The sequence below is a fragment of the Martes martes genome, assembly GCF_963455335.1.
Source record: "Martes martes genome assembly, chromosome: 1".
Taxonomy (NCBI): domain Eukaryota; kingdom Metazoa; phylum Chordata; class Mammalia; order Carnivora; family Mustelidae; genus Martes; species Martes martes.
Window position 1 is genome coordinate 150,004,388 of NC_137888.1, and position 15,295 is coordinate 150,019,682.

At 54.8% G+C, this 15,295-nt stretch overlaps 1 protein-coding gene across 1 annotated transcript in view; it reads left to right on the forward strand.

Annotated features, from left to right (window-relative positions):
* Window positions 1-10,953, forward strand: part of SCN5A (sodium voltage-gated channel alpha subunit 5) — a 94,627-nt gene extending 83,674 nt beyond the window's left edge. Inside the window, exons 24-28 of the mRNA XM_080814901.1 lie at window positions 890-943; window positions 1,459-1,600; window positions 2,222-2,322; window positions 3,868-4,138; window positions 7,389-10,953. Of these exons, the coding sequence (XP_080671027.1) occupies window positions 890-943; window positions 1,459-1,600; window positions 2,222-2,322; window positions 3,868-4,138; window positions 7,389-8,629 (1,809 nt within the window). The 3' untranslated portion in view covers window positions 8,630-10,953. The remainder of the gene's footprint in view (window positions 1-889; window positions 944-1,458; window positions 1,601-2,221; window positions 2,323-3,867; window positions 4,139-7,388) is intronic.
* The last annotated feature ends 4,342 nt before the right edge of the window (window positions 10,954-15,295 follow it).

Genomic DNA, 15,295 nt, shown 5'->3' on the forward strand with positions numbered 1-15,295 from the left:
TAAACTTATAATTCATTAAGTGATATTAAAACAAAATCGTAGGGTGGCTGGCCGGCTCAGTCAGAGGAGCATGCCACTATTGACCTCAGGGTTGTGGGTTCAAGCCCCATGTTGGGTGTAGAGATTACTTTAAAAAATACAATTAAAAACAAAATTCACTATTACCACCTATTATCACGTATGCCCCTGAGGTTGTTCATATGTGCTGTATCCATACAGTGGAGACTATAAAGCACCACTCCTATGTGTCTCTTCCCACATCTGTGTTCAGTAACAGCCTGTTGGTAACCTGAAACTGACCATGGTGGGAGTGTTTACCCAGAGAAATTGGCAAACACAACAATCAGGGCTTTGTTTTCTTCTGGAAAACCGTTTGTTAGCCACTTACCAACACACCACTGGCAAAAGGACCCCCCCTTAAGTATGAGGGGAGGTGGGCATGCTTCAGGGCCATCCTGAGAGGCCACAGAGCAGAAGCCGCAGGCTTCTCTGAGGTGCATGACAGAGGGGACCAGGTCAGGACGGGGATCCACCTCTCTGTCGCTGACACCTGCTGTAGGACTGCATCGTTGTAGAATCTGGAATGAAGGTATATCTGATAGGCAGACCTCCTTCAGTCCTCCTCAGTCTCCTAGCCAACTTCAAGAAACTTCTTACCCCATTCCGTGGCCTCCTTAGGGTGTGAGCTCAGCCAGCCTCCCCTCCGCCTCCAGCCCTGAACAAGGCCTTTCTCTGACCACACAGTCATGTGGACATGGCTGAAGGGCCCGGGGCATGATGCTTGCTTCTCGTAGGAAGCTGTTGCCTGACCTCATCTGTCCGGACAAGAGCCCCTCGTAGCTCAATAGATGCAAGTTCACTGATTCGTACTCTTGTCTTTTCCTTCCAGGCAACGTTTAAAGGTTGGATGGACATTATGTACGCAGCTGTGGACTCCAGGGGGGTAGGTAACCATGCTGGCCTCTCCCGCCAAGTCAGGCACCTGAGACTCCAGAACGCTTGGCCGCTAGCGCCTCAGTGCCCACACCCAAGAGCCCACCCCCTAAGGGCCAGTGTCCTGTGTCAGCCTGCAGTTGAGCCTCTCCGGAAGGCCCAGGCCAGGCCCTGGGGCAAAGTTGCATGATCTCCCAAGGAACCCCAAATCCTCAAATATCTTTCCAATTAACTTCATTGTAATTTACTTGAATCTTAGCCTTACCCAAGAAGAGACCGGGTGGAAGGAATAAAGATGCAGATCAAGTTTCTTCTGTGTCCTTATACCCCACCCCGTCACAGTGTCAGCCCCCAGTTGTCACTCTTCTGAACTCTGGCCCCGCCCACCCTGGCCCACTCTGCGCGCACAGACACGCAGACACATAGCCCTGTGCTGGTGCCCTCGCTCTGGACACACCCTCTCGCCCAGGCAGCCCTGCCCCATTCCTGCAGGCCTGACCCCTGTGTCTGGCTTCTCCCCCTCAGTATGAAGAGCAGCCCCAGTGGGAATACAACCTCTACATGTATATCTACTTCGTCATCTTCATTATCTTCGGGTCTTTCTTCACCCTGAACCTTTTCATCGGTGTCATCATCGACAACTTCAACCAACAGAAGAAAAAGATGCGTAGAGCACCTGCTCCCCGTGGGCTGGCAGGGGAGGGCTGGGTACTAGGGGACTGAGGAGCCATTCTGGCCCTGGCCCCATTCTGCCTTCCTCCTGGGGACCACTGGTCTTCCTCCTGTGCTGCTGGAGTGGGTGGGAGAGGGGCATGTCCTTGACGTAACAGCCCCCCCCCCAACCCGTAAGAGTGGAAGGAGGGACGCCATGCCTGCCCTAGCCTACCTGACCCAGGAGGCTCCTGAGAAGAACTGGGCTGAGGGTTGGGACTACTCACCCAGTCCACAATTGAGACAGTGGCCTGGGGTCTCTCCAGCGCTACCAGCTAGGCAGAGAGAACGTCCAGGGTGGCTGAGCTGGACAGAGGAGAGGGTGGGGGATGGGGACTGGATTTGCACCTCCCAATGCCAGAGAGGCCTCAGAGTAAAGGGAGACAGGGACCCTGCAAAAGCAGATTTGGGGAGAACTCTCTGGTGCAGGATAGGGACATACTTCTCTCCACCAAGAGAGGAAGTGAGGAGGAGGCTGGCCAAGGCACCCACATCAAGGAGGCAAGATCCCTATATGCCCCATGCCAGAGCCCCTGAGAACCCCAAAATGAGTCTGGTGCTGTCTCTTTGCACTTAGGGGGCCAGGACATCTTCATGACAGAGGAGCAGAAGAAGTACTACAATGCCATGAAGAAGCTGGGCTCCAAGAAACCCCAGAAGCCCATCCCGAGGCCTCTGGTGAGCCAACTTCTGATTCAGCAAGAGTGGAGGGTTGGGCTGGGGGGGCCTGGGAAACCCCAAACCCCAGGACTGCTGAATTTTCCAATGAAAGCCTAAGTGAGCTTGCCCAAATTGTCCACTCAGATTTGTCTGTTTCCTTAATAGTAAAAATTCTTAAATATGTACTTTTTAAATTCATTAATCAATAGGGTTTTTATAGGATGATAACACTGGAAGCAGTTTTACACTATAGAAAATGGAAATCTGCAAAGTTTGGGAAAGTTGCTCCAAGAATGTATTAAGGAAAATAACACATGATTTGACATCTTGTTTATCCTTTCTCTATGGTACCACAAATAGTTTGCCAATGTCAGGAGTGGGGTTTGGGCCCAAAAGGCTAGAAAAAGTGCCAGGAAGACCACAAAGAAGACTTATCATGCATTTGATCTATTCAAAGAGACTGAGGAAGGGTTGAGAACAGGGCTGTGAAAAATCAATATTCTTTAAAATATGATATTTTCATATGAACATTTTTATTTAGGCATTTTTAATCCGATGGTATTTAACGTACAAGAATGAAAGAACATGAAACTGCTCCAAAATTCAATCCCCCCCCCGAAAAAAATCAATCAACCAGGGCCGTGGGTCAGTGGGTCAGTGCAGGGACGGAGGGGATCTGTCAGGCACCTCAGACTCCTGGAGGAAGTGAGGAAGGCATGGGCAGCTGTTCCAACCAGGAGGGCTCCCTCCCACGGGAGTCCTTCTCCTCTGAGTGCACCCTCTTCCCCTGCCAGAGTGTGAGAGCAAGGCAGCCTCTGTATGCCCACCCCCATTCACAGCCTCTTCCTTCAGGGGACAGACTCAGCCCGAGTCCCCTGCCAGATGGTGCCAGGAGGGACACTCAGTCCCCTGTGAGACTGAGTCCCTTGCCTGACCAAGCCATTCTTCAAAAAAGTGGGGGGGAGGGGATCCGTACTCAAAGTAATTAGGTGACATAACTCAAATTACTAGCTAGGAAGTGACTGTACCAGGTTTTTAATCCAGTTCATCAATTTTATCTAATTCCTATCCTTTCACCATGCTTTGTTTTATGTTAGTTGTGTGTGTGTGTGTGTTATTTATAGTTTTCTCTCTTTCCCCAGATAATCTGAGGTGGCTAACAATTAAAGACACTTAAATATAGTTAATTGAATAAACAGAATCAATTCCATAAAGGATGGAGAAAATTTGTTAACCTGAGGACCAATTACTAGGATTGAACTTTAAATTTGACCTTGAGCCATCAGAGAGTGGGTGCAAAAAAGAGAAGCACAGTGAACGACGATGTGTTAGGGAAGGTCCGGATAGGAGACATCCTTTCCTGAAGGTTCAGAAAAGACTTCAGGCAAGAGGGAGCCCGAGGGCTGGGCCTGGAAGCAGGAGAGCCAGGCTGTTTCAGCCTCCTGACCTCCTCTCACCCCAGTGGTCTCCCCAGAGGGTGGAGAGGCAGAGTGGATGGTCTGGATGAGGGGCAGCAACAGACCTGAGGTCCCAGCTGAGCCCATCCTTTGCCCCTCCTTCCAGAACAAGTACCAGGGCTTCCTGTTCGACATTGTGACTAAGCAGGCCTTCGATGTCACCATCATGTTTCTCATCTGCTTGAACATGGTGACCATGATGGTGGAGACAGACGACCAGAGCCCCGAGAAGGTCAACATCTTGGCCAAGATCAACCTGCTCTTTGTAGCCATCTTCACAGGCGAGTGTATCATCAAGATGGCTGCCCTCCGTCACTATTACTTCACCAACAGCTGGAACATCTTTGACTTCGTGGTTGTCATCCTCTCCATAGTGGGTGGGTATGCAGGCCTTTCCTCCAGTCCTGTGTCTGTACTTAATGCCAGTGTACTAGACTCCTTTGTTGTTTTCACTACATTCCACATTTCTCCCTGTCACACACACACATGCACACACACCTCCACAGAGAACTTGTCTGGGAAGGCCCACTCAGGCCAGGAGGGCCATCCTGACAGAGGAGCCAGCACACCCTCCATGGGATGCTAGAACACAGCTCTCTGCTCTCTGTGAGAGCTTCAAGGATGAATCTGGGAAAGGTAGTGGGAGCTGGACAGGCTTCCCGGCCCTCCCAAGGGAAAGGTTAAAGGAAGAAGAGGCTTTCTTAGGGTGAGATGAGTCTCCAGGGATGGGAACAGGTAGCCTCTAGGGTAGAACTGATCCCTGGAGATGGAAAATTCTAGAGTTTAGCCATGAAGATGTGTGCCAGACTCTTTCAGACATCACCCGCCTTGTGCGATTGAACTTACAAAGTCTACCTTGAGGCAAGGAGATCATCCAACTAGGAACAGAAGAGATAGGATTCACACTCCGTCTGTTCGGGCTGCTATAACCAAACACCAGACTGGGTAACTCATAAACACCAGAAATTCTTTTCTCACAGTTCTGGATGCTGAAGGTCCAAGATTAAGGCACCAGCATGGTCATGTCTTCTTGTGAGTGTCCTTCCCCTGGTTCATAACCAGCACCCTCTTGACTATGTCCTCACAAAGTGGAAGGGGCAAGGGAGCTCCCTGGGGTCTCTTTTATAAGGCACTGATCCCACTCATGAGGGCCCCACCCTCATGACCATAGCATCTCCCAAAGGTCTCACCTCCTAATACCATCATCTTTGGGAGTTGGAATTTCAACATACAAATTTGGTAGGAGAGTCAACCATTCAAACCATAACACGTGTCCATGTCTGTTTGACCTCAGGGTTCAAATCCTCTTTTATTTTTGTTATTTGTGTATTTATTTACTGAGCGAACGAGAGAGCAGGGAGGTGGGGGGGAGCAGAGAGAGAGGAGAGAGAATCTGAAGCAGACTCGCCACTCAGCGCAGAGCCCAACATGGGGCTCCATCTCACCACCCTAAGACCATGACTTGAGCCAAAATCAAGAGTAGGACGCTTAGCCAACTAAGCCATCCAGGTGCCCCCCCCTTTTTAAATAGTAACTTTATTGAGATACAATTCACATACCTTAAGATTTACCCTTTTAAGTTTATGATTTAGTAGTTGCTAGTATATTCACAGAGTTGTGTGACCATCACTGCTACATCTCATCTTAGAATATTTCCCTTGCCCCCAACAGAGACTCTGCACCCTTTTAGCAATCACTTCCCATTTTCCCTCTCCCCAGTCCCTGAAACCACTCATCTAAGATTTTGAGGGCCTGCCAAACTGTTTTTGAAAGCAGGTGCCCCGTTCTACATTCCCACCCTCAGTGGAGAAGGGTTCCAGTGACTTCACATCCCCACCAACACTTGTTATTGTCTATAATTTCTTACCACAGCCATGCTGGCAGGTATGACATGATCGTCTCATTGAGGTTTTGGTTTGCATTTCCTTAATGACTAACCATGCTGAGCATCTTTTTCATGTGCTGATTGATGACTTCTCGTGGTGTGTCTTGGTCTATAACAGGAGAAATGTCTTAGAGACAGGTCTATTCAAATCCTTTGCTTATTTTTTTAATCAGCTTACTTATGTTTTTATTGTTGAATTGTAAGAGTTCTTTATATATTCTGGACACCAGTCCCTTGTCTGATACACAATTTGCAAATATTCTTTCCCATTCTGTGGGTTGTCGTGTCACTTTCTTGGTGGTGGTTTTTCGAAGCACAGAATTTTGTTTTGATTAAGTCCCAGTTCATCAAGGTTATTTTTCCTTTTTGTCACCTGTGCTCAGAACCCAAACTCTTGACCTCTCGCCCATGAAACTCTGCCATGGGGTGGCTTGACTTTCCTCTTTCTGTTGCCCATGTACATACAGCCCATGACTTTGGTGACCTCAGAGGAAAAAACGGGGGCTGAGGCAGGGGCTGCCATAGCTGTGATGACAGAGAGATGATTAGAAGCTGGATGCAGAGTCAGGAAATACTCAGGGAGGTCCCAGACAGGGGTGAGGGTGAGGGTGAGCATGCCGGGTGGGACTGGAGAGCTTTAGAGAATGCAGGATGTCAGCAGCTGCAAGGGGCCAATGAGGGGCGGTTGTGGGAAGCTTTGGGAAAAGTGTGGCATGTACCTCAGAAGCACCTATGGGTCCTGGTGCCTAGCCGTACTGGAAGGGCTTGGCTAACAGGTCCACTTGGAGCCAGGGGGTCTGAGTCGAATCCCAGCATCTCACTGACAAGGTGACAGCTTGTGTCAGTTACCTCACTTCTCAGTTCCCTCTTCTGGAAAATGAGGACGATGGTATCCGCTTACCTCCTCGGGTGACCGGAAGGGCTAAATGGATGGATATTAAATGCTCAGCCCGGTGGCTTATTGACAGTAAACATGACACATGACAGCTGGTGACATGCTTACATGAGGAATCTAGAAAGGTCACTTGGGCCAATACTAAGAGTTTTTTTCACTCTTTCTCCTATAACTTATATGCCTGCTTCTTAAAACTCCAAACCCAGAGTTGTCAGTAGAGACCAAGGGGAAGCCCCGGAAGCTAGCAGGGCTGGGAGGATGACAGTAACGATCGCAGAAAGGCTGAGTTGCGACAGGCACGGCGTAGTAGAGAACACGGACTTGTGGGCTGGTGCTTCGTGCCCTTCCATGAGCACATGAATCATCTGGGCTTATTAAAACGCAGTGGGACTGTGGGTGAAACTGAGAATCCACAGTTCTGATAACCAGCCCAGGAGATCTCAGGGCTGCTGGTCCTCGGACCACACTTTGAGTAATGAAGAGCTGAAAAGCCCGAGTTCTGATCCAAGCTAGGCCACCTTGAGGCCTCAGAACCCAGGATCTAGAAGATGAGCCCAGGATGTCTGTACCGTGCAGGTATGCTCAGAAGGCTAAAGGATGAGAGATCTGGGAAGGCACTTTGCAAAAGGTGTGGGTACTGTGCATCTCATTTTCTGGATCATAGATGAGAAATGGAGCCCCAGAGAGATGGGAGGATGCAGGGTCCTTGCACGCCCCCATTGACCTGGTCCTCCTGAAGGGGCCCCCTCCCCTTAGCTGCTTGCCATACAGAGACCCATCCAGTGACACAGGGCGAGAGGGAGGACAGAGGTGCACAGGTGGCCATGGTCTCTATTGTTTCCCACAGGTACTGTGCTCTCAGACATCATCCAGAAGTACTTCTTCTCCCCAACACTCTTCCGAGTCATCCGCCTGGCCCGAATCGGTCGCATCCTCAGGCTGATCCGAGGGGCCAAGGGGATCCGCACGCTGCTCTTTGCCCTCATGATGTCCCTGCCTGCCCTCTTCAACATAGGGCTGCTGCTCTTCCTTGTCATGTTCATCTACTCCATCTTCGGCATGGCCAACTTTGCTTATGTCAAATGGGAGGCTGGCATCGACGACATGTTCAACTTCCAGACCTTCGCCAACAGCATGCTGTGCCTCTTCCAGATCACCACGTCAGCCGGCTGGGATGGCCTCCTCAGCCCTATCCTCAACACAGGACCCCCCTACTGCGACCCCAACCTGCCCAACAGCAACGGCTCCCGGGGCAACTGTGGGAGTCCGGCCGTGGGCATCCTCTTCTTCACCACATACATCATCATCTCCTTCCTCATCGTGGTCAACATGTACATCGCTATCATCCTGGAGAACTTCAGCGTGGCCACGGAGGAGAGCACCGAGCCTCTGAGCGAGGATGACTTCGACATGTTCTATGAGATCTGGGAGAAGTTCGACCCGGAGGCCACCCAGTTCATCGAGTATTCAGCCCTGTCTGACTTTGCCGATGCCCTGTCTGAGCCGCTGCGCATCGCCAAGCCCAACCAGATAAACCTCATCAATATGGACCTGCCCATGGTGAGCGGGGACCGGATCCACTGCATGGACATCCTCTTTGCCTTCACCAAGAGGGTCCTGGGTGAGTCTGGGGAGATGGATGCCCTGAAGATCCAGATGGAGGAGAAGTTCATGGCGGCCAACCCGTCCAAGATCTCCTACGAGCCCATCACCACCACACTCCGGCGCAAGCACGAAGAGGTGTCGGCCACCATCATCCAGCGGGCCTTCCGGAGGCACCTGCTGCAGCGCTCCATGAAGCACGCCTCCTTCCTCTTCCGCCAGCAGGCGGGCAGCAGTGGCCTCTCTGATGAGGATGCCCCCGAGCAAGAGGGCCTCATCGCCTACATGATGAACGAGAACTTCTCCCAGCGCCTCGGCCCGCCCTCCAGCTCCTCTATCTCCTCCACATCCTTCCCGCCCTCCTACGACAGCGTCACCAGGGCCACCAGCGACAACCCCCAGGTGCGGGTGTCCGACTACAGCCACAGCGAGGATCTCGCGGACTTCCCCCCCTCCCCAGACAGGGACCGCGAGTCCATCGTGTGAGCGGCAACCCGGCGGGCCAGGACGCACCGGGGGGCAGCCTGTTGCTTCGCAGCTCACGTGACTTCGGCCACAAGCCAGCATCTGCAGGGCCTTCCTTGCTTCGGGCTCGGGTTGTGAGCGATGGGCCTCGGCCCTGCAGCTCGACAAGGCAGAGTTCGGTGGCGCCCACGCTGACAGCCAGAAGCAGGTGGCCGAGCTGACCATTCGGGGTGGCCTGTCACTGGGGGCCCTGCCCACGCCGGTGGCCAGGGCCAGTCAGGCCACATCCTGGGGCTCTGAAAAGCTCTACCATCCCAGCTGCTGAGAAGAAACACAAAACTGAGACTGTAGATGTTGTGAATGGGCTTTCATAAATTTATTATATTTGATATTTTTTTACTTGAGCGAAGAACTAATGTTTTTTCCGTGGACATCGGCAGCAGTTCACACTGCCTTTTCTTAACTCCCAACAAGAGTGTCTGTGGAGCTGCCGGAACTCTGTTCCCAAAGCAAAAGTACAACCCCATGTGGTTCCCGCAGGCCCTTACGGCCCCAGGGCTGGAAGGGGTTCCCCTGCTGTGTGGGCTGTGGCACCGGAGGCGCTGAACCCCACTCCTCCCCCAGCGTCTGCGCAGAGTCCTCACACACAGGCCAGACACGGGCCACATGCAGCCCCAGCTCCCCTCACACGAGCCTCAGGCAGAAGGGTTCTTGTCAGTGGGGGCTCACTCTGGCCTTCCCTTGTCCCCAGGGTCCTGTTTGCCCCTGTGTTTTTATGCAGGCCATACTGGGGTCATTTCTACAAAAATACAAAGCTTCCAGAAGAGAGTGGCTGGGGTCCCAGGGCTGGTCCTAGGCGCTGACGTTGCCTTTTCTTCCCAGGAGAGCCTGGCCTTCTGCTCGAGTATTAACATTAAAGGGAAGGGCACGAGGGAACCAGCCCCAAGCTTGGCCTGGCCCCCAGCTTGTCCTTGCTCCCGAACCCAGCAGACCCCGCCGCACAGGCCAGGAACAGAAGTCTGAGCCCCGTGCCACGAGGGCTAAGAAGCTGAACAGCCCTCCGCCGTGGGACCCCAGCGCATCTGAAGAAGGGAATTGGTTGTCATTGACTGGAGCTCTCTTTCCAGACCTTTCTGCCTCTCACCATGTGTGCGGGTGGGGGGTGGGGGTGGGGGGACTCCTGTGTGGTGCCCAGCAACCCTCCAGACAGAGCCGGGAGGGCAGCGTGGGCCCTGTACCGAGAAGGAGCCTTGGGAGGGTCAGACGCTTCCCTGCCTGGGAGGGGAATGGACAGTGGGCAACCTTGGGAAAGGGAGCCGTGTGGCCCCAGAGCAGCCCCTCTGGGCTCAGCCTGGGGTCCTGGAGGCACCAGCCGCAGGACAACCTGTCCAGACCCTCCACAGGTCTTGTGAGAAGGCCTTTTCAGGGAAAAATACTTTTTCTAGTCCAGTTACCCCCAGGGCTTCTTGAGCTGCTGACAATCCTATTTAGCATATGCAAATCTTTAAATGCAGAGACCTGTCACCCTGAGAGTGACAGTGTTGGCTGGCGGAGCCTGAGCAGGCAGGGGCTCAGCTGCCCGCCAGTCCCAGCTCTCCAGCAGAGCCGCCACCCACCTCTGGGCAGCCCCGGAAGCTGGAAACGCTGCTCCTCACCTACCTCGCCGAGCTGTCGGAGGGCTGGACGTTTGTGAGCTCGTGGCAGTGCCGAGGGGGCATTGCCGGCGAGTCAAGTATTATGTTTTTCTGTTGCCCCGAGTTCCCTTGGTGGCCACCCTAGCCCCCATCCCCCCACCCACCCCAGTGATTTCTCTTCTCCCGTGTTTCCCCTGAGTCCAGTGCGGGACGTGGTTTTGACCGTCCCAGACACACTTCTCCGAGTGGAAATCTTATTTTTGTAGCTCTCTGTGCTTTGCTCTCAAGGCTCGGAGCGGTGTGTGCCCCTCCCTGTCACTCGGCGCCCACTGCAGGGGCGGAAACGCGGTTTAGGAGTGCAGGCCTGCTGGCCGCCCAGCTGGCCGGAAGGGGGCTGTGGTTTCGAGGGTGTGTGTTTGTGTGTGTGTGTGTGTGTGTGTGTGTGTGTGTGTGTAAGGCCTGGGAGTCCTGACATAGATGCCCAGGGCTGTGGCTGAGGCAGGGTAAGCTAGGCCTGACTCCTTAGCTTTTAGAGTGGCTCTCATTTTCTTTTTCCCAGAACGGCACAATGACCAGTAAGAGGGAAGAGGGTAGAGAAAGGAGGGAGCATCAAGTGCCAGCTGTTGTCTGAGCTAATTGAGCACTTCTCACCAAACTCTGTGTATAAATAAGATACATATTTTTAAAACAAACCAATAAATGGCTTACATGACCTGGCCTGGGCTCTGTTCTTGTGATTTGACAAGGGCGGCGGCAGAGGCCCACCGAGCCTAAGAGGAGATCTCCCCCTGAAACCAGCCAGGGGGACGGTGGTGGTGCGGGGACAAGGGCAGGATAAGACCCCGAGAACCACGTGGGACTTCCCTTCATTTTCCCAGGAGAACAGCTGGGAGCGTGACTGGTCCAGGAAAAGTGGGGGTACCCGGGGCCTGCCTTCCAGGAACCCTCATCTGGGGCACTGTGGAGGGTGAGGGCCACCATTTGAGGCTTCCATAATGGAGAAGGTTGGGAAGAGTGAGGCCACAGAGAACAGCCAGGTGGTCTGTGAGTTAACACAGGTGGACCTGTGGCACCTTCCCCTGGCTCCTCACTGCCGCCCCAGTGCCCCAGCGCCCCACCAAAAGCGCTCCACAGCCAGCAGAGGCCTCCTTGCGGCTGGCTCTCTGTCCTATCTCATGGGTCCACTCCATGGCCTCTGACTCAGCAGACATCAGCCCCCTCTGGGGGTGTTGTCCAGGCTTTCCTCCAGGCTCTGGCATTGCCTCCTTCAGGGGACACGTCCTCTGGGATCTGACTGACCCTGGGCCCCGCTTCCAGGAAGAGAGAGCAGGAAACACCCTCTGCCCCTCCCCACAAGCCCCCCTCCTGTGGCCACGCTTAGAGTGGAGCCTTGATCTGGAGCCCAGTTCCTACCACTGCACCCCAGCCTGGCACGTCCAGCTGCTTCCTGGGACACCAGCATGGCTTTCGAGCCCAGCCACCCAACACAGGGCTGGTCCATCTCAGCCCGAGTCCCACAGCAGCCATCTTCAACTACAGACTCCTCCTCACCCCTGGCCAGCCCAGGACCTACTGGCCTGCCTTGTCTGCATCTTTCACTCGTGCTGTAAGGGACTCAGGGGTTTCCCTTCCTTCCTTTCCCTTCCCCTCAGCTACCAGCATGATTTCATCCAAGATGGCCGCCTCCTGGATGAAACCCTTTGCTGGCTTCCTGTTGCCTTGGGATCCAGGCAAGCGGTACCTGGGCCTCCAGCCCCACCAGCCTCTGTGACCACCTCTTTCTCCAGCCCTCAGGGACCCAGGCTCTTCCTCCTCAAGACCCTACGAGCGGCTGTTCCCTGCACTAGGAACACACTGGCCTCCTCTCCACTCAGCCCAGGGGGCTCATCTTAATGTCGCCTCCTCTGGGAGCCTTCCCTGACTGCCCAACCCCCTTCCCCATCACCTGCCCCCACTCTAGGTACTGCCCTTGTCCCAGCACTGAATACCACTTACTGCAAACACCTGCAAAGCCCATTTTATTCCATTTTATTCAGCAGACACAATCTTGCCCTGACCCTGGATGAAAACAGGGCTGACCCTGAGGCCAATTCCATGGCCATTCGGTTCCGTCTTGGATAAAACAGCAGCCTGCAGCCACACTGTAAATATGATCTCAGCCTGGGCCCGAAGCTGCCCATCCCATGGACAGAGACAGGGTGGCTGTGTGGCTCCTCCTCCCCACACCAGGCAGGCAGGTCAAGGGGACCCTCCGGCAAGGGGGGGTTCTGTGGGATTTGGGGGGACTCCTTGATGAGCCTTCTCCCTGCAGTTTCCTCAGCCCAGGAGGTGTGCTCTCTTCCAGGGACCCCTGAGACCCCTTCCTTTGCCCATCATGGGCACCCATGAGTCCAGCCACAGCCTCTTCCTCCACGCCCTGCAACCCCCCCCCAGGCGGCCCTCCTGTGGTGGCACACAACAGCCCCTCTCGGCCACCTGCCACCTCTGGTCCAGGAGAAGCACTCAGAGTATCTGCCCCCAGACACACATACACACACATGCTGGGGTGTGGCCATGCCCAACAACAGCCTGTTTCACAGCCACCACCAGAGCAGGGGGCCCACAGCTCCCCCTACGTCCCATGCAGTCAGGCCTCGTCACCTGTCCACCTGAGCTTCCTGAGACCCAGCAAGGCCCCATCCTCCTTGTCTCCAACATGTCAAAGCTCTCCAAGAAGGTCCCCCATGGACCTGGGGAAGAGCTTTGCATACCCGACACAGGCCCACCACCAATGGAAGGCCACACGGGGTCCTGGAAAAAACAAGTGATAGTTCTTCCCAAAGAAACCCTCCCACAGCTCTCCTCAGCCCTCCACTTTCTTGGGCCCCTTTTTATATTCTTGATGTGACTGTGAGGTCCCAACATGCAGCACCACTTCCCCAGAAAACCATCTGCATATGAGAGACATGGGGTTTGGGACCCTGAAAGCCTTGGTGTTGGTCCCTTGGTCAACAGTGGGGCAGAAGCAGGCCACCCTCACCTCCTGTGACACTTGTTTAAACATCTTTCCCCAACCAGACAGAGGTTTTTCAGAGGGCAGGCCATACCCCAGTGTTGTGGGCCATCAGCAACTGTTGTAAAAAAATGTCAGAATTTGAAACAGCAGCATAACCTATGCAGTAAGGATGAATGTTGTCATGTGAAACCATTGTTTCAGAGAGAGATATATCTTGGGTGGGCACCCACATGAACAGAGGGAGTGATGGAAATGTGCTTCCCATCACAAGAAAGCAGCCTGAGGATTGGGTTCATGGCTGGTCTTGTCACCCTGCACCTGGGACCTAGCTCAGGAGCGGGCATGGCAGGAGCCCCGCACGTGTTGGTGGAGGGAGAAAGGCTGGGCCCCCCACCCTAACCTGGGAAGGGTCAGCCTCCTCTCTGGCAAGCTCCAGGACATGATGGCTTGGTCTGGGCCCAGGCTGCGGCTTCCCCATCATTCTCAAAGCCCAGGCTTGGCATCTGGGGTTCCTGATCTCCTTGTGCAGGGTCTGCCCCAGCTGTCTGAAGTGGACCTTCGCCTGGCATTGCACAGGGCAGGATCCTCTGGAGGGAGACCCGAGTGGGGCTGCAGCTGTCATCAGGCCGCCGTAGGGTAAGGCTGGGGTCCAGGCAGCGGGTGGCTCTGAGGGACGGATGCCGGCTCCTGTGTCAGAGGGAAGGTATGCGGCCCAGAGAGCTCAACCCTTGGCAGGGAGAGAGATGCTCCTGGATGGACGTCAGCTCTCACCCTGGGGCCACGGCTTTGGCAGCCACCCTGCCCCGTGCCAACGGCTCCCCCGCCCTCGGCCCCAGCAGCCACGAGACTCGAGCCCTGGTGCCCGGAGGCTAGGAGGGTGGGAGGCATGGAGACAGAACCGGGACAGAGCCGGCACAGTGGCCACTGGCTCAGGGAGGCTGCAGCACCGTGTCCCTGCAGCGAGCATCGGCGGGGGCTGCTGTCACCCGGCCGAGTGCCCCAGACTACAGCAACCCCCATGCCTGCGCCCCAGGAGTGGGTTAGTGGGACCCTTTGCTGAATTCACCGGTTCCTCTCCTGTGCTCAATTCCTTCATGGCCTCTGCATTCCCTGCCCCTTTCTCACAGGCAGTCCCACCTGCCGTTCTGGGTTCCCCTGGCAGGTCAGGCACGGGGCCGTCTGACATCCTCACCTACATGGAGACACGGGCGGATTCACACACACACATGTGCATACTCGCAGCACCGTAAGCTGGGTCTCCACTCTGGGGCCAGTGGCGTGACATCAGGAAGATGCCTGAAATGCCAGAGATGAACCTCAGGCTTCCTGTCCCAACATCCCCTGGACCAGGGGCTTCAGGACATTCCCAGGACAGAGACAGGCAGACAGGCCAGAGAGGGTGGCCAAGGGACTTTGTTTCAATACTATGCTCAAAGGCTGACACGGCCAAGTTCTGTCTGGGGACCCCAGGAGGACCACAGTGGCCCTGCCGGAAGCACCACTCTCTTGCAGGTGTCCCAAGTCAGCCTGAACATCAGGGGTGGGGGCTGGGCCAGTTGGAGCCCAGCACGTATAATGACCACCCTGACAAGCACTTCCTCCCATGCCAGCTCACAGGGCTGGCATCCCCGGGCAGCTGCCAGGCACCTGCTACCGGAGAGAAAAGCCCCATCATCCCAGCCCTTGTGGAGAGACTGGCTCAGATTCCAGAAAGACATGCAAGTGAAACAGAGCCCCCCTCCCCGGATGTGGGCTAGCCGCAGGCGGTATGTCCTGTCCTCCATCCCTGCTCCGTGCCCAGCCTCTGTGGGCAGAGCCTCGGGGAGCAGGATTTTAGGTGCAACCAGCCAGGGGGCTGAGCTTGCCTCCAGCATTTGTTCTTGGAGGAGCCGTATCTCCTGGGGGACCATCTGTCTGCCACTCACCCTCTCAGGCTGTACCCCCTCTTCCCAGAAAGCCAGGCACGGGGCTGACTCTGCGTGCAAGGCTGTGGGAAGGGCTGCGGGATGGCTGAGGGCCGGGAGGGTTGACCAAGATGTGAGGCTGGCTTCACCGAGA